This window comes from Aspergillus heteromorphus (assembly GCF_003184545.1).
Source record: "Aspergillus heteromorphus CBS 117.55 chromosome Unknown BO70scaffold_4, whole genome shotgun sequence".
Taxonomy (NCBI): domain Eukaryota; kingdom Fungi; phylum Ascomycota; class Eurotiomycetes; order Eurotiales; family Aspergillaceae; genus Aspergillus; species Aspergillus heteromorphus.
In genome coordinates, this window is record NW_020290409.1 from 1,278,569 (window position 1) to 1,296,648 (window position 18,080).

The 18,080-nt window shown below is 56.3% G+C and overlaps 6 protein-coding genes across 6 annotated transcripts; 1 reads left to right on the forward strand and 5 right to left on the reverse strand.

Moving 5' to 3' along the window:
- Positions 1 to 542: 542 nt before the first annotated feature.
- On the reverse strand, positions 543 to 2,562 carry BO70DRAFT_166020 (tellurite-resistance/dicarboxylate transporter family protein). The gene has a single exon (XM_025538330.1). It carries the CDS (start codon positions 2,140 to 2,142, stop codon positions 964 to 966), a length of 1,179 nt encoding a protein of 392 aa, XP_025402524.1. The 5' UTR covers positions 2,143 to 2,562; the 3' UTR covers positions 543 to 963.
- A 2,241-nt stretch (positions 2,563 to 4,803) lies between these two features.
- Positions 4,804 to 6,826, reverse strand: BO70DRAFT_166034 (uncharacterized protein). Its single transcript, XM_025538331.1, has 2 exons — positions 6,622 to 6,826; positions 4,804 to 6,459 (listed from the first exon to the last, which is right to left on the reverse strand). The coding sequence occupies exons 1-2, from the start codon at positions 6,645 to 6,647 to the stop codon at positions 4,896 to 4,898; spliced, it is 1,590 nt and encodes a 529-aa protein (XP_025402525.1). The 5' UTR covers positions 6,648 to 6,826; the 3' UTR covers positions 4,804 to 4,895.
- Positions 6,827 to 8,104: 1,278 nt separating this feature from the next.
- BO70DRAFT_359624 (J-type chaperone JAC1) lies at positions 8,105 to 9,162 on the reverse strand. Its single transcript, XM_025542574.1, has one exon. The coding sequence runs from the start codon at positions 9,108 to 9,110 to the stop codon at positions 8,304 to 8,306; it is 807 nt and encodes a 268-aa protein (XP_025402526.1). The 5' UTR covers positions 9,111 to 9,162; the 3' UTR covers positions 8,105 to 8,303.
- Positions 9,163 to 9,510: 348 nt separating this feature from the next.
- BO70DRAFT_359625 (putative pre-mRNA splicing factor) lies at positions 9,511 to 11,324 on the reverse strand. Its single transcript, XM_025542575.1, has 2 exons — positions 11,124 to 11,324; positions 9,511 to 11,043 (listed from the first exon to the last, which is right to left on the reverse strand). Exon 2 carries the CDS (start codon positions 11,039 to 11,041, stop codon positions 9,533 to 9,535), a length of 1,509 nt encoding a protein of 502 aa, XP_025402527.1. The 5' UTR covers positions 11,042 to 11,043; positions 11,124 to 11,324; the 3' UTR covers positions 9,511 to 9,532.
- Positions 11,325 to 12,178: 854 nt separating this feature from the next.
- On the forward strand, positions 12,179 to 13,883 carry ppmA (type 2C protein phosphatase PTC7). The gene has a single exon (XM_025538332.1). It carries the CDS (start codon positions 12,265 to 12,267, stop codon positions 13,579 to 13,581), a length of 1,317 nt encoding a protein of 438 aa, XP_025402528.1. The 5' UTR covers positions 12,179 to 12,264; the 3' UTR covers positions 13,582 to 13,883.
- A 991-nt stretch (positions 13,884 to 14,874) lies between these two features.
- On the reverse strand, positions 14,875 to 17,575 carry BO70DRAFT_166058 (PWWP domain protein). The gene is made up of 5 exons (XM_025538333.1): positions 17,128 to 17,575; positions 16,531 to 17,017; positions 16,094 to 16,469; positions 15,801 to 16,032; positions 14,875 to 15,738 (listed from the first exon to the last, which is right to left on the reverse strand). The coding sequence occupies exons 1-5, from the start codon at positions 17,291 to 17,293 to the stop codon at positions 15,119 to 15,121; spliced, it is 1,881 nt and encodes a 626-aa protein (XP_025402529.1). The 5' UTR covers positions 17,294 to 17,575; the 3' UTR covers positions 14,875 to 15,118.
- Between the last annotated feature and the right edge of the window lie 505 nt (positions 17,576 to 18,080).

The following is an 18,080-nucleotide window of genomic DNA, read 5'->3' on the forward strand; positions in this document are numbered from 1 at the left end:
CAAGCGATGACCCAGCTTCAGATTCCCGGTTATAATGTGGTGAAGTAGACCGTCATGGTTTGGGTGTGAGGATCACAAGTGTCCGACGAAGCGATACGGAGGATTGCATTGCAGCTGCCGTGTCTCGAGATGCGGTTCGGGTTTCCGTTCTTTGCATTTTGAGTCTGAGTCTGAGGCTCGTGAGTATAGGGGATGGACTTCAAGCAGACGACGCGACGCGTCTGGAAAGTACACGCTCGATAGAGCGTAAATAGCAAGTCCGTGTCAAGGAGAAGGAGGCGATAGGAGTAATATAAACAACGGCCGTATATATACTAGACAGCCATGACATGAGACATGGCTAGTTGAAAAGTGAAGCATGTATAGCCATGGCGCTCTCTGGAACTTGTAGGCCAGGGAGCGATGAGGTGGAGGAAAGACGGTGGTTGTGGGAGAAAGAGAGAGAGAGAGTGGGAGGAAGGGGGAAGACGGTGGCCTTTTTGAACCCTGTCCGTTTAGGAAGGTGGGATTCCTTTGTGGAAGGAGTGAGCGTATTCTTGTTTGTTTACTGGTTTTCGTTACACGTTTACCGCCTGAATGAAAACAAAGTAAAATATCCGGGTTCTTGCTGGCTGTGTTCACTGCGGTACGGCCTGGATGTTAAGGCGCTACGCAGGATGTATGCGAGCCCGCTCTTCTGGAATACACTCAGTACTTTTGGGATACGCCGAACCATGGCAATGTAAATCCTGCGAGATGTAAACGTTCTATTAATGGTATAAAAAAGTCTCGATGACAGAGTCAGAGTGAGAAACAGGCTGAAACAAAGTATGAGCGCTCAACATGATCCGTGTATGGTGTATGGTGTATAGCCGTGCTAGTCGGTCAAACGCTTAAGATGCAATAGCAAGATAGGCAAGGTAAAAGCAGAGGGGCTAAGGGAAACATAAAGAAAATATCCGAAAGGTCAAATGAGAGGTCAGGTCACTCCGACACATCCTCGTCTTTACCCGGGTAGACGATGTCCCTCCGGACAACGGCCCGGATATTGCTGACCAGAACGAACAGGAACATGCACAAAATGCAGATCGACATCGCCGTGCCCACACCCCGGATGCCTGCGCTGTTGAGCGAGTTACCCAGGGTGATGGTGGCGAGGGTGAATCCCGTGTTGGGGAACACCATGGCCCACCAGTTGAGGTGGAAGGCCTTGGGTGGGGAGCGAATGACGGCGATGATGGCGATGCAGAAGAACCACAGACTCAGGGCCCAGAGGAACATGGCTGCTCCGATGGCAAGCAGGCGAAGGACATGACCGTCTTCGATCGCAGTGGCGTCATCGAGGACTTTGAAGTCTTCGGGCAGCCCGTTGGTCATCCCGATCAATGCTAGCGCCGTGAAGGCAGGTGGACCAACACAGATGAACATGCCCGGTCTGTGCTCGCTCGATGGTAGGCCTGACTCCATCAGTCGCCCGATATAGTGAGCATACATCAAGAAGCTAATGGAGAAGCCGAGACCCTGGAACGTGATACCGGCAACGATGATAGGAATGGCCGAGCGGGCGGGCTGTTCCTCTCCAATGACTGACGCGATTGTGCCGCTGAGCATGATGGGGAATGCTGGCAAGATCCACGACGGCATCATGGTTTGCAAGCCATATCGGTGAGCCGAAAACACAAAGGAGTACTGGATAACTGCGGTGGCCAGCGTGCACGCACAGTACACCCAGAAGAGAGCCTCGAGAGCATACATGAATGCCTCGTTGGCATTGTCGCCAAAGTAGCGGTACAGGCCAGTGATGATGGTTGCGACGGAGAGCCAGAATGTCGGGAAGAAGAGGCCCTCCCGATCGTGACGCAGAGATTCAAGGAGGTTGCCATGCACGACGAACCTGGTCGTCATACAGGAGCAGACGACGGCAAAGAATATGAGGTTGAGGATGTACACGGCCAGACCAATCTCCTTCAAGCCTTTGAATGAGAAGGGCTGGCTGATAATGAGGAGAGCCAGCCCGCCGGTGCTCATGGTCAAGGTGTACCACGCCCATGTGAAATGGCGTAGTCGTCCGCGGAACCCCAACTGAACCGTTTTCTCGGACTGGTGGCCGAGGATCTCCAGGTCGGAGCTGGACGAGCCAGGCGGTACAGAGGGCTCGAACATTGCGTTGCTAGAATAGAGGTATAGGATTGAAAGAACGAGAGAAGGATGGGGCTAGACAGTTGATAGTGGCTAAAGGCACCGAAAGTCGAGGCAATAGCTGATGATTCAGAAAGTGATATCAAACAAGCTGGCAATGTCTGACACAGGTGCCTCGAAAGGGATCACACAGACTTTTAACCAAGGGGAAAGACTGACAAAACCAGGCAGAAGAGATATGCAAGCAGGCCCAGTGGCACCCTCATCCACAAATGATCGTCTCGGAAGAGAAATATGGGCGCAAGTGAATGATTGTGATGCAAAGCAATGAGAGGGTGTAAAAAAGCAAGCCGAGGAGTGGACTGGCAGAGCCAATTGATCTAATTGAAGTCTCGCAGCAGCAATACCTCGCAGCAGGACAGTCGACAGGTCATATAAGACCCCTTGCCAGTCCCTGCACATGGGGCTATATTAAGGCAGTGCACTTGGGCTGCTGCAATCATGGATCATGAACGACATTGTGGCAGGGCCAAGAGTGGAATAGCCAACGCCAACCTACAAGGACCCACCAGCAGCAGTTCGCTTATCAGGCGATGAAACTCGCAGTCTAGACAATCGGTGTCGCAAAAAAAAAAAAAAAACGATAGGCCTGACCATCAAACTAGAAAGATTGAGAAAGAAGAGAAGTAGAGCTCTCTGGGCTGGCGCATATTAGGGGTCAGCATCGTCCTGCCAAGACGATCAGGGATCCACGGCTCCCAGTCTAGGCATCATGGAAGGCAAAGGATTACCCTGATGCCTAGCGGAAAGAGTGATTCATAATTTTCGACTTTCCGGGCTCCTCCGCCAAGCCCAAGAGAGGATATGGTTCTGCACTGGTGGGTCGGAGTGCAGAGGCAACGTCAACTGCCAGTCCGTCAGTGAGAGAGATGCATGATATGCGCCACGCACTGCTGTTATCATCGCCCATGATCCAGCTCGAACGGCCGATGACAGGGAAATCTCCGAATGCGCATACGTGACATTACTCGGTCCCAGCACCTGCCACCGCAGAGGCAGTGCCACATCAGGGGCCATCGATCTGACACGGCCAAGTTGGAAGCCTTCATGTGAACCCGGAAGCAGTGGTAGACATAATCAAGGTGGCTTTCCACGAGACACTCTCAAATTCAATCCCCTTTGCCCCTGAAACCATCCCGAGCCGCCGGCTACGATCCCTCTCGGCCCATTGCGGATTTACGACCTGGGCCAACATGAGGGACCAACCGGAGGAAGGGGACAGGGCCCTTTCGGTCCGAAGATCAGGGACGGGAGTGAGCCAGAGAGGCGAGAAAAAGAGGAAGACTAGTGTTCCGTAGGCACAGGGACAAGAAGCTTGGAAGCCGGCGGTGGCAGTGATGGTCAGCGTCCGGTCGTATCAGAAGGCAGCCGAGCGTACCGCCGACCGAGAATCTTCAACATGCGCGAATACATCCAGCCTGTTGGGCTTCAAGAGAGAGAGGGCCAAGAGGGAGATCGACGGCGCATCAGGGCCGGGAGCTCCGCTGCCAAGCTTTGCGGTGGCGGTGGTTGCGTAGAATCAGGGATAGAAGCAGAGATAACGAAAGGGGGGGGGGATGGTTTAGGGTTTGTTCATTGTCTGGAATGGGGGGGTGTTGATAGGGGGGGGGCGATCCGGGGAGGCAGTAGTTAGTTAGTTAGTTCGAGGGAGGTGGATCTTGATCCAGGCGGGTCAACCATGGATGGGGCGATGGAGAAACCGGCATGGAGCGACGGAACGCCGATGAATGGCGGATTTCTTGGACGGAGCAAACAAGCAGGAGAGAGATTGAGTTGAGTTGAGTTGTGAGAGAGAGAGAGAGAGAGAGAGAGAGAGAGAGAGAGAGAGAGAGAGAGAGAGGGAGAGGCGAGCGGAAGGAAGAAGTCGGGCTGGGCAGGTCTTGGCACCACCAGAGAGGATCGCCCGCCAAGAAGGGCTCAGCAGCTGAGTTGAGTATAGATGGTATAGATCGTTCTTCGGCCATTCGCTTCAAGAAACGCAACTGCCTATGAAGCGCCAAGCCAGCCCAGGACAACTACAGATCGTTGCTGACAGAGCCCACCGGGATACCGGGATTCTATCAAGGCTATTGTCCTTGCCGCGATTTGCTCTGGGCCGACTGTCCGGATTTTCACGGCAGAAGAATGGGCTGGGCTGTCTTCTGGGCCGACGAGGCCAAGGAATAAACAAACAAAACAACCGGCATGCAGAGAGGAAGGAAGGAAGGAAGGAAGGTGGGTGAGACAAAGGCCCATGCAAGACACAGGTCGAATCTCAGGCAGAAGAATCGTCTGGAAGTCCCAGTCGCTTCGCGCGGTCTGCTTCAGTATGTATGCAGGAAGCAAGCCAATACAGTACGCTATTAGTAGGTACCTACCTAGATGTCATGGCATCATAGGCAGGCTGCCACAGTTCACATTCACATATCAGCTAGGTTGCGGGTCATTCATAGCAAATAATATTTCAATTTCAAAAGTCACAGAAGGAAATTCGTGGCTGGCACAGGGGCCAACAAGCGCGTTGAATTGGACTGGAACAGACTCCATACACTGATCTTTCTTTCTTTCCATACGCCGGGTCATGCATCTCGTTTCATGCCATCTGTCGTGCGCTGTCATCTGGTCGTGCGTATGCGAATATACATGGAGGGCTGGGTCGGAGCGTCATAGGAAGGATTGGGGGGGGGAGGAAAAGGGAGAGAAAGGAGTGGAGATTCCTGAAACACATTGAGGGGTTTTCACATCATCATACGGTATACCAGGTCCGAGGCGAGTTCTGTCGTGGTGTCCAACAGAGCACGGAAGCCCTGAGCGGACAGTTTCCGTGGCTTGCCCGAGGCAGACCCCAGGTCGCTGTCTACTGGAGGGCAGTAGGCCGCCAAATCGCGCACCTTGCACGCGGCAAAATGCACGACCAGCTTCCGTAGCTCGTTGTCGCGCAGCTGGGTTGCAGACGTGGGGGTGATCGGCTCCAGGCGGGTGGTCTTGTTGTAGGTGTAGTGAAGGAGATCGAGCACCTTCCTCGCCTTCGTGCTGTTCAAGATATGCTGGTCCTCATCTTCTTCCTCCGGGCTAGATTCCGCGAACCCGAGGTAAAGCAGGTCCCGGTGAAGCTTGCGGAGACAGAGCTGGGCCAACGCCGGGATCAGGTAACGCGTTGCGAAGACGTAGATTTTGGCGTGGAAGACCAGGTAGGGGAGCTCAAATGACGAGCGCGAACGCGAAGACATCACGCTGGGTGGCCGCGTACCGAAGCACGAACGGGGGTCGACATAGTCGATGGCTGCGAAGTCGTCCCACAGACTGCTGCCCTTCTCGTTCATCCGAGAGTACTGCTGCTTGGCGAAGGAGGTGTCGATCATCGGCCCCGTCTGTCGTTTGGTAGGTGCCTCATACCTGGGATCTTGATCGTCCTCGACCACCCGCTGGGTCATGTCCTTCTCGTCGCCCCGGGCAGTGTCAACGGCCTCAACGTCAGGCGGCGTGGGCGCAGCCTGCTCCCAACCCTCGCCAAGGGAGGACGGCGCAGCATCAGCCTGTTCGGGGGCGTTCACAGGCTCGCTCCAGTCCTGGCTCTCCTGGGCTGCGCTTGTCTCTGCAGGTGGGTTGGCAGCATCCTCGACCGGCTTCGAATTCTCCAGGGGGGGCGTGGACGGGGGAGTCAGGCTGGTGGAAGGTTCCTCCGCGGCCGCGCCACTCTTCTTCTTCTTCTTGTCTTTCTTGCCCTTCTTGCCTTTCTTGCCCTTGGGTTCGTCGTCGCCCGCGTCCCAGCCGTCCCCGTCCCCCTGCTCGGCGGCAGGCGTGGGAGGGGGTTGTTCGCTGGGCTCCTCCGTCACGGGCGGTGCTGGATGCTGCAACTCATCGTCCGGGGCAATCGCGCACTCCCAGTCGTCCTCCTTGCCCTGGGACCCATTCTCCGCGTCGGGTCGACTCCACCCATCGTCGGGCTCGGGGGCGCGCGGAGGGGAAGGGGCGCGCGGGGGGACGGCGGCGGGGCTGGACGGGTCGTTGGAGAAGACGCCGCGAAAGGGATTCTGGACGGCGGGTTCCTCACGGTCCTCCTCGCGAGAACCGGGCGGAGGGACGCGGTAGTCGCCCGTGTAGGCATACTCGCAGAAGGCGACGAAGGTCTCGACATCCTCCTCTTCCAGAACGGCGATGTGGTGCTTGGACTCGCGGGTCTCCCCACTGTTCATGAGGTGGTCGAGCGGCTGGGAGACATGACGGGCGAGACCAGACTGGATGGTCAACTTGGTGTGGTTGGGGCCGACCAGGAAAGTGAATGGCGGTGAATGGACGATGCTGTATCCATCCAGAGGGTGGTCAGTGGCAGCACTGTGGTGGTTGGCATGAAACAGAAACACAGCAGAGGGGGGGGGAGGAGAGGAGAGGAGGAGAGGAGTGAGTCACTCGAATGGCAATCATCATCGTCCGATTTTCCACTTCTTCGCCGTCAACACTCACCTGCTGTAATCCCGATCAGGCTCCATTGACAATACCAGGGGTTGTGTTCTTTCCTTCCGACGCAACAAATCTGACAACAAGGGATTGAACAGAAGACCACCAGCACCAGGGCCATTAATATATGCGACCACCCACCCGTGCTTGCATCGCGCCCTGGAATTCCCCTCCGGGCGGCCCCCCTACGCCTAAGCACCAGCAGCGCCGCTAACGGGGTCAAGAGCGTCTGCTAGACGGCTAGACTGCTACGTGTGCAGTCCTGACGGGGCTTGGAGTGGATTGACCGCCAGCTTTGCGCGATGCCAGCCAACGGCCCCGTCCAGTTCGTCTTATCGCGACCCTCCCCCGGGCGTATGGCGGCATGGCGGCATGGCGGCATGCCCGGGCCTTAGCTTAGCGATTGATCCGCCCGGCGGCCCTGGCGTTGGCGTGTTATGTATGAGGGAGGGGGGAAGAATGCTCGGTCAGGGAGGCAACTCATGTATGCTGCATGCGCTGCACGCACTGCAGGAGAGGGGGGAGTTGATAGATGTTCGAGGACCCCCTGTTCGCGATGATTCATCGCCAGAAACCCAACCAGGCACTCGCCCTCGATGCACCGTCTCACGCGAAGAGACACGCGCCGTGTCGTCCAACAGGCCGTGAAACCAACCAGGACAGTCACAGGGGCTTGGGATAATCCCCCATCTCCACCGGGGAGGCCAGTCTCCTCCCGACTGGCGGACGTGGGCGCGGTGCTGCTGGTTCCATTCATGTTGTTGCCCGATGGATCCCTTCATCCCAGCCTCCTGGGGACCCAACGGCGGTCAGCTCATTGGCGTGGGGTTTTCAATGGCGGTGGAGGGTTGATTTAGATGCAGGATCAAGGGACTATTTTTGTCGTCCGCCATTATTCATCTGCAGCGGGGTAGTTGGCAGCGATGGATGAGCATTGATGGTTCTCTACCAAGGAGTTGTAGTGACGGCCATCCATCCATCCATCCCTCCAGCAAAGATTCGGGGGATGTGCGGGTATTCTGGCGTGCCCTAACCCGGGTCCAACTGATAGATGCACGTCCAATTCAACAATCCAAAATTTCACCCAGATAATAATGTCGCATGTCCTGCCTTCCAAACGGTGGAGCTGCCAGAATATAGTTCGTTTCGTCCCTTGCTCGAGTGACAGCTGCTATAAAATACTACTCCACTGACAGCACGTCAACTCTCCGGCCACAAGGAAGCAGGAAGCCATCCTGTCCTCTGTCAGGGGTACTATCTACGGTGTTATCAATGCATACGTGTCAATGGGGATTCCACACATCATCCCATCGCGATGTTCTTCTTCAACCTCGGTTTCGATGCCAGCTGTGCCCAATGTAGTTCTATCGTGAGGAAAGAGTTCTATTCGGCCTAAGGTTCAAGCTATAGAGCGTATACCCCGCAGCACACGCCGAAGGAGGTATTCGCCATTCAATTCATTTTACCTATATGAAGTACGAAACTGTGACCAAACCACTCTCCCAACGACCACTACCGCCTACATGCCCTCCAGCATCAGCACAGGGCCACCCAGCACTCAACTTCTAGTCTGTAGTCTATATTTCTGGTATCTCGTAGATATATCCGTACAGTATTATACAATACAGTAGAGTAGAGTGAAAGCGCTCCCACAATCTAACAAACATTCCCTTCGGTCAATCACCCAATCAATGCACCAGCCGAATCTCCGTAGTACCGGGCTCCCACTCCCTCAAGCCCTCGCCAACACTATACCAAAACCGCAAGCGCACGCACTCCTGCCTCGCCGTCTCAACATCCCCGGCATCAAACGCCGCGGCCAGCGCCCTGACGCACCCCTCCACCCGCGCATCATTCTCCTTCTTCAGCTCCGCGATCGTGCCCTCCGCCCCGGGATCCGCCCCCACCTCCTCAATCGTCTCCTGCACCTCCATGACTTCCATCAGCGTCGCGGGGTCCAGCGCATGCTTCGACGCGCCGTCCTCGGCAAGCACATCGATGCCGTGCATCTCGCGCAGCAGGTACTGCGCGCGGGGCAGCGGGTCCAGCAGCGTGCGGTAGGCTTCATTGATGCGCGCGGACAGCGCCTCGGCTTGGTGCTTCTGCGGCCCCGAGGGGTATTTATCCGGGTGGATGAGGCTTTGCCATTGCAGGAATTCGCGACGGAGGTCCCCCATGGAGATGTCGAAGGGAGAGGCCGGAGGCGGGCCCGCCGGGAGGGTCTTTTTGAATATCGTGTAGTGGTTGGTGATGTCGGGGGTAACAAGGGGAGTGGCGGGGTGGGATTCGGTGGTGTCCGCGGAGGACGGGGGCTTGGTGGAGGCGAAGCGATGGGTAGATAGTGGTGGTGTTCGTGATGCTGCGGTTATCGGGGATCGGAGATGAGATCGGAGGTAGGTGGAGGTTGATGAAGTGGAGGTGGGGAGCGAGACGCGGGGTCCCGGTTGGAGGGAGCGGGCTGCGCGTAGCCGCGCTGCTAGTCTTGATGTTGCCATTCTCTTCTGCGTGCAACTGCCTGCAAGTTGGGCTTCGTGCTGGATTGTTGTGGGAAGAGGCTTTCTTTCTCCGAGATCAGTGGCGGCGGACTGGCGGATGGGGATTTGCCTCGGGTTGCGGAGGGCGGTGAGTCAGGTGACGGCTGGTTGTGCTCACCGCCTGCTGTTGTTGATTCTGTTTCCCTGATCGGGTATAGCGTACGATCCGGGCCTGATATGGAGTCACGTGACTCAATCAGAATGTTTGCCGTGCCGATTGAAAGATCAACATGGCCCTGTAATCATTTGATAATAAGGAAGACTACTCCAAGGATATCAGTGAGATACTAGGTATCTGGGCGGTGGACGCTCACATGAAGTCCACTACAGAAAGCAATTCTATAGAGCATAGACCAGTGTCATTGCTAGTATAATATTACATCTCACTCGATCCCCCACAGCTTCACCGTGCGATCATGTCCACAGCTTGCAATCCACTGCGCATCCGCGCTGACATCGGTGCTGAGGACATTGCCTGCATGCCCGCTCAGGGATTTCACCAACGACCAGTCATCCGCGCTGAAGATGTTGACGTTCTTGTCAAATCCACTGCTCACGAAGAAGGTGCCTGACTTCCTGGGCTGCACGGGAGCCGGCGCATCGCTCGCGGGCCCGTCAACGTCCATCCGACCGCCGGGCCCTTCTGCCGAGGGAAGCAGAGATGCCTCCTCCGAGCCCTTGTACCAGCGCAGGTCAGACACAACACTCTTGTGTGCTCCGATCCCACCGCTGTTCCGCACTTGACGCAGATCCCAGCACTTAACCCATCCGTCGCCAGACCCGGACAGTACCCGGTACCCATCGACGCCCCAGTCCAGCCCAAAGATCTCCCGGATGTGCCCCTCGAGGATCATGACCGTGCGGCCCGTCCGGAGATCCCAAATGCGTCCGATACTGTCCAACCCACCGCTCGCCAGGAGCGAGCCATCGTTGTTGAACGACACCGCGTACACCTCCCGGGAGTGGCCCTCCTGCAGTTGCAGTTCGGCCGTCGTCTCGACGTCCCATAGCCGCCAGGTGGTATCATACGACGCCGAGGCAACATACCGCCCTGACGGATGGAACTCCGTCCGACATACACGACCGCTGTGGCCGGACAGTGTGGCTAGCGGTTGATCCTTGTCCAAGGACCACAGGCGAAGATTTCCCTCCCCACCTCCGGTGACCAAGTTCACCGTTGATTCCGAGACGTTCGATGTAGGCAGCGTGGCCCCCGGAAACCATGCCAGTCCACCGACTCGATCTGAATGCGCCTTGACCGAGAGTTTCTCCTCCAGGTTTGGTACCGTAAGCAAGCGCATTCCACCGTCCCAGCTTCCACTCGCGACAATTTGTCCGTCGGGAGAAAAGCGGCAAATACTGACCGGGCGGTCACCCGCGATTTGGGACCCATAGAGATCGAAGTTGTGCAGCTTCTCCTTGATCGCCTTGCGATGTTTGATGTGCGTCCGTAGGGGTATTGTGGATTCGTCTTTCTGTCGGGCAACGCGCGCCTTTGCGCGCGGTAGAGAAAAGCGCGCAATGTCTCTTCTGGCCTGCAAGAGTTCTTCGGTACCCTCAGTGTAGAATTCCTCCTGCTGCTCCAAGTCTTCTTCATCCTCCTCGTCAGCGGCCCCGAGCATGTCCACATCCCCCTCCGCTGCTGCTGCTTCTTGTCTCTCTGCAAGATCCGTCAACAGCTCCCGCAAGCGGTCTCTCCGGTCCACGGGGCCCTCGCCAAAGAGTGTGATGGGTTCACCCAGCTCTCGTAGCCGCGTGCGCACCCGGGTATCATCAGTGGGCACCGCCATCGCGGCGGCTTTTCGCTTTCGTTCGAACTGAGACAGGATGGCAGAGGCTCTCTCCGGTGGGATGCCCGCCGTGCCGGAGGGGAGTTCGTAGTCGCGATCCATGGCTGAAGATAAAAGTCCGTCAATAAGCGATCGTTCCAGTCACAAAGCAGCTCGTGGGTGTAAGAAATGGAAGGATACTCACGCAGACTTGCCAGATCAATGCCCGTGTCCGTGTCCTAAGAGTTTGGGGTCAGCGCATGTGTCGCACAAGAAAAAAACCCCTGGAGAGCAGTCGATGAGCCATCGGGGGATATTTTGCCCTGGATATATCGGGTGCGACGGGGGGGAAGTCGGCTCACCTCCTCCGCCTCCACGTAGGCCTGTCTCGATGGGTGAATCATGATGGGCGCAGAGGATGAGGGATTCGCCGATAGTCCGACCGTTGAAGTTGCAGCGTGTATGGGAAGGACGAGAATAAAGGTGATTAAGGATCGAAAGTCTGGTTGGGAGACGACAAAACTACCCAGAAGGGGGGGGGGGGCGAGGAGTGAGAGGCGCGGGGGGCGCGGGGTTGGAGGAGGGAAGTTGGAAGAGACGCGGCGATGAAATCGAGTTCTAGAAAGAAGTTCGGGCAACTTCCCAAGGCGGCCAAAACCACCACCCACGCGCCCTCCACCACCACCTCATCCTCCTCCTTCTCCCCCTTCTCCTCCTCCATCTTGGCCTTCTCCTTTTGGCTCCAGGTGGCCCTGCCTACTTTTGGGGGCAAGCATCCAATATGACGACATGACACCTTTATTCTCTAATGATTCCAAGTCCTCCGTGCTTCGCGCGTTTGGTGAGTCTTCGAGTTCGGCCCTGACGGAGTGGATGGAGTATACAATCACCACCATTGCAGCCCAACATCCAGCCAGCCTTCCTAACTTGATCCTGCCCTCGCCCCAGATCGAAGACACTGGTAGAGATACTGACCACCACCATTTCCCAGATGATTCACCCCGTTCCGCTGCCCGAGACCTCTCTCCTCCTCCCCCCCTCCAATGCTCGCGGAGGCGGTCGATGACGCCAGGCGGTCGGCCGTCCCGTTCGTCCCAACCTGAAATTTCCAGTCTCGATCTCCTACTTCATCCTCTCCCCCCGGCCCCAAGTTCCATATTCCGTCCTCCTTGACCAGCCGGTCTGATCCGGCTTCGTCCTGTCCTCTCCACTCCTTCAACGCTCGGCATTGTTTCCGAATTCCCGTCGCCGCACGCTCCTACGGCCATCTGCTCTTCGATCGCTTCCTGCTCCTGCTGGTACACACGGGATTCTCCAGACCCCGGTGACGCTCCTGTCTACTGCCAATGATCGCGCTGGTCTCTTCTGGTAGAGCCTGCAGTTCAGCCTGCAGTAGCCTACACACCGTCGTCAGAGATGGGTTCTTAGCTTCGCTCTTGGCCCCGAGGTCATCTGGCCTCCGACACCCTTCCACATCCTCGTCCTTCCCGGCTCCTCGATCCCCGCGATTCACCCCTCGACGGCCCTTTCATTCCACCTCCCCGTTAAACTCAACCACGACAAAGGTTTCATATGGCGTCGCCGCGTCGTCGTCTGGCAAAGGCCGACGTTTTTACCCGATCAAAAACTCGTACAATTTTACACCTGAAGAGCAGGAGGCTATCGGAGTTGTTACCGACACACGGGACCGGCTTATCCAACGAAGGAGGAGACCGGACAGTGGTGAAGATGCGTTCTTCGCCAGCAGAGTCGGCCAGAATGGCACCAACGCTGTCGCATTCGCCGTCGCAGATGGTGTAGGCGGCTGGGCGGAGTCCAAGGTCGATCCCGCGGATTTCTCGCACGCGCTATGCGGCTACATGGCAGAAGCCGCCCTGTCTTGGGACTCGCCCGCAGAAGAGTTACGGCCGGTCAACCTTCTTCAGGCAGGATACGACGGGGTAGTGGCAGACGACAAAATCCCGGCCGGTGGGAGCACTGCATCGGTTGGCGTAGGACTGGAAGACGGACGAGTCGAGCTGGCAAACCTAGGCGACTCCGGCTCTGTTCTTCTCCGACTGGGAGCCGTACACCACTACTCGATCCCTCAAACGCACGGCTTCAATACACCCTACCAGCTCAGCATCATCCCGCCCCAAATGCGCACCCAAGCGTCCATCTTCGGTGGGTCCTTCCTGGAGGACTTCCCGCGAGACGCGGCCGTCACCAACCTCCAGATGCAACACGGAGACGTTCTCATCCTCGCAACCGACGGCGTCTTCGATAACCTCAACAATCAGGATATCCTGAAGCACGTCACGAGTCGCATGATCGCCACGGGTGCCTGGACCGTCGACTCGGATTATGGGATCCAGCTCGCGGAAGGTCTCAAACAATTGACCCAGCCCGAAGGCCTATCCTCTCTCATTTTTCCCTCTCAGGCTGGTCCTGAACAGTCGTCTCTGTCCAGGTCCCGCGAACATTCTCACACCCTCCAATCCCTCATTGCCGCATCAATCGTTGGCGAAGCCAAACTCGCCAGCATGGACAGCCGTCGCGACGGGCCCTTCGCCAAGGAAGCCCAGCGCTATTATCCGGGCGACTGGTACCGCGGCGGCAAGGTCGACGACATCAGTGTTGTAGTCGTCGTAGCCGTCGATGAGGGTTACCCTGCTAAAATCTAGGATGGTCTTGATTGACCGCTTATATAATAAATGACTTTACAACCAACGCGTTCTTCTACCTACGCAAGCCTATACACATACAACTTAAACCTCCCACCGCCTCATCACATCGATATATCCATACCATCATACCATACCATACCACATCATACCCTCTACTGCGTTGTGTTTATCGCACCTATCCATCCCTTCAAGATTCCATGGCCTTACCGTTCTGTCCTGCTTTTTTTTTTTGTTTCCTGTACCTACCTACCTAGATACATCATTAGCATAGAACTAAATCACAGTTACCCAATTTCTCGTTCCGGCTCCCTCCGTCTTTGTCCGTTCCCCCTCCCCATCTCTTTCGTCCTATTCCGTTCACGTGATCCTCGAGGTACCATAAGGTAGATACCACGATGATACAGTACAATACAGTAGAGAACAAGCAATATCATACTCTACCTTACCTACCACTCACTCCCTACGGTACTCCTCCAGTCCTGGTACCTTATTATAGACCGGCATGCGCATCGCAGATCCAGCATCCATTTAGTATTTATCCACTCTTAATCCCAGCAAAACTGACCTTACAACAAAAGAAGAAAAGAATAGAATGTCCGAAAAAGGGGAAATCGATTCACATATTAACTAATTGATTGATTGGTTGATTGATCGATTGATTGACTGATTGGATTCAACTACATTGGGCATTCCCTAAATATTTAACCAAGGATCAATCAAACCATGGGGGAAAGACGACACGAGACGAGACTACTAGCGACGATGAAATAACGAATCAGAAAACAGGAGCACAATTTCGATCAGTGAGAAAAAGAAAAAGAAGATTAAGGAAACACCTGGAATGGAAAAGCCCCCGTCGAGGCAAACGAGCAGGAAAGAAGGAAGAAGGAAAGAAGCACATGCTGAAGTTTTCCAGTGTGAGACAGAAAAGAAAATGAGACAGAGAAAGGGGGGAGAGAGGGTAGGAGGGAGGTGGATGGGAATGGTATCATGGCATGGAGACAGATAGGTAGATGGTGCTGGTGGTGGCGGTGGTGCTGATCCATCTACCTCAGTGTCAACCCGATCCTAGTCTTGACGTCGCTTTCATTCTAGCTGGAAACTGTCGAAAGGGTGTGTGGTGGAAAGTATTGAGAGGGGAGAGTAAAAAGAAGTAGTTCATCTTATCCATATCCTGACACCGTCCAAACCCCCAACTCATGTATGCCGCAAAGGGGGGAGGGAGAAGGGTTAGAGAGATGTACAGATGGCGATGACAGAGAGGGAGGGGGTTGGTGAAGGGACCACAGTGAACGTTCGAAAGGAGATTGTACGTTCAACAGCTGTTTTTTTTTTTTTTTCATGAAGTTCGATTTTCCAGCTTTCAGGATTGAGTCCAAGAATGAAAGGAACAGATAGAGTAAAGGAAAGCAGGGCAATGCAGGGAGAAGCCACAACACAGACCCAAGAACTAACGCAAAGGAAGGTGCACAAGCCAAACCGAACGCCACAGTCAATGTGGGTAAATAGCAACGGTAAACGAGATCCATCATTCTTAAGCCGCCGCCTCCGTAGCCTTCTCCTCGGATTTCTCGGTGGCGGGTTTCTCGTTCGCCTTCTCCTCGGTTGGCTTCTCCGCCGTCTTCTCCAGTGCCGCCTCTTCGGACTTGGGAGCAGCCTTCTCGGAATCTTCCTTCACTGCCTCGGGCTCTTGCGGCTTTTCCGACGCATCCGCATCGGCCATGGACTCGTCCTGAGGTTCCGCGGTGTCTGCCTTGCTCTCCTTGGTCTCGTCCTCCTTCTCATTCTCAGTGTCGGCCTTGGCTGGCGTCTCGACGCTGCTCTCCTTGTGGACCCCATTGGCTCTGGGCTTCTCGTCCTTGTCCTTGTCCTCCGATGGACCAGTGGTGTCCGCGTCAAGCAAGGTCTTCCACTTGGACAAAATGGTCACGGCACGCTGGCGGAACTGGAACTCCTCGTCACGAGGGATGGAGCTAAGCTTCACGATCATCTTCAGAACCTTGTTGATCTTGGTGGCGCGGATGATCGAAACTTCCAGGTCAGCATGCTTTTCCAGCTTGCTGAAGTAGTTGGACATCGTGGTCATTTCTTCCTCCTTAGGGGGCTGGTCGCGGGAGATAAAGCCCTTCTGGAGCTTGTGACGCACAAAAAGAACTAGACATCATTAGTCCAACCTTTTAACATCGAGGCGAGCAATCATATTCGGGGGCGCATACTCTCTTTCTCCTTCTTGTCCTTGGCCTCCTCTTGGTTGACCTTCTTCTCGGGCTCCTTGGACTCGGCGCGAGAATCCTCGCCCTCGTCACTGGCCGCAGCCTTGCCAGCCTTCTTGCTGCTGGCGGTCTGCTTGGCCCGGCTAGAAGCAGGGGTCTTCTTTCCGACCTCGCTAGTAGGAGTCTTGGGCGTCGTGAGCTTCAACTTGGTGGCAGTCTTGGGGGTCTTTGCAGGCTAAATGGAAGGAAACATTAGCACCGGACGAATCGCGCTCGATCTGGCTAGACACTCGTACCTTTTCATCGGCCTGGGCCTCGAGATCAGCATCCTTCTTGCGCTTCTTGGAGCTCTTGGGCTTTTTGGCCTCCTCGTCGGCATCCTCCATGTCGACATCCTCGTCCTCGACGACCTCCATGCTCTTGCGCTTGTTCTTCTTGGCCTCCCGTTCGGCCTTGGCGGCCGCCTTGGCAGCTGCCTGGGCCTCCCTCTCCTCGGTCTCCTGCTCCAGCGCGCGCTGGTGGTCCACCAGAAGGCTCTTGAAGTACTCGAGATCATGGCCTTCGGCACCCACACCATACGCAGCCTGGAGGGTCTTCGACTTACCCTTCTCCGATACTTCCTTGCATCCATCAGCATCGATGGGTGTCAAATCTGTGTTGGTGATCCACGCGCTGTGTCCACGATTAGCCGGGATGCTTCGCCGGATTGCGTAGAAACATCGGGGCCACTTACAATTCGTTGGTCTCGAAAAACATGACGGGGAAGGTCCGCTCGTGAGCGCGTTTGCCGCCATCCGCGTAGTCCTCCCTGTAAGTTCCGTCGGATCGCTGGGCGGTCACGGGACGCGTGTTGAGCAAGGTCTGAGGAAGCATTTCCTCGTCGCAGATGATGGACGGCCATGGGGGGAAGCTTCTGAGACGCGCGAGGAAGTACTGGCCAGGCTGTGCGTCGAGCTGCGTGACACGAACCTGTGACTTCTTGCGGCTCAGTTTGTTTTTGTGTTCGGGGACCGCTCCTGAGGATTTGCGCTTCGCGGCGCCAGCCTTCTTGGCCGACGCGGGTGTTCCGTTGGCGTCCGATTTTGGGGCGGCCTCGGGCTCTGCAGGCGCGGTCGCACTCGCCTCGGGCTCCTTCGCATCAGCAGTCTCAGCCGGGGCGGTGGATTGCTCGGCCGACTCTTCGGCGGATTCTTTCTTTTCATCAACCGCAGTCACCGACTCTAGTAAACACGAAGATCGATGGTTAGCAGATGCGAGTTGTAAAGGATCATGCGGCGGTGGGGATGATGGCCTGGGTAAGAGGGAGGGGTGTTTTGCTGGACATGCTTACCGGACGGCTTGTCCTCGGGACCATTGGTCTGCTGCTCCTCCTTCTCCTTGGAGGGCTCAGGCGCAGACTCCGCGGGGGCAGGCTTCGTCTCGGAAGAAGCGCGCTCGACGACCGGCTCAGCGGCGTCGGGGGCGGGCGCGGAGGCAGCAGGGGTATCCTCAGCCATAATGCGCAATCGGGAGTCGGAAGGAAAAAGAAGGGGGGGGAGATCGAAGATCAGAAGGAGATGAGGATAGGCGAAGCCTTCTGATGGAGAAAGGGGTGGGGGTGGTGGACGGGTCAAGGTGGTGGTCGGTGGAAGAGGAAGAGAGAGAGAGAGAGAGAGAGAGAAGTGGTGGAGAAGGTCGCGACGCCGGGAGGCGGGAAGACGACAACGCGTTGCACTTCTTGGGGGGGGAAAGGGAAGGCGACGCTGCCAGACCGCAAATGACGCACTCGCTTCACCAGCAGCCCCAAAGCCCCAACAGCGGAATAAATCTCCCACGCTTTGTCGCTGGAAGTGTCACTGGGGTCCTAAAGCAACCAGACGCCCTTGTGCTAGCTATCGGGAACGCAGTCCTATCACCGTGGGCCGTTGGGTGGTGGCTCGGACGCAGTGGCAGAATCACAACGTCGTCCCGACAGACGAGGACGGTTCCTCGTCGCAACTTCGGGGGCAGCTCGGACGACTGCCAAAAAGATCAAGTCGCGTTCACCTCGTAGAAGGACAGATCGTCGTGCTCTGAAGGACGATGGTGCCGACGAGCGGACGTGACGCGAACAGAAGCCGGCGGCTGACGATCGTCTCCAGTCAACGCCCGGAAACGCGGAGTCGCTGCTGCACAACCACGAAGCGGGGGGAGGCCGTCGCAGAACCACGAGTAGACGCAGTCCAGCCCAGAGAGAGTACCCGGGTCCCTGCTCGTAGACAGTCCACCGCAGATGAGGGATGGATGGATAGAGACGATCGAAAA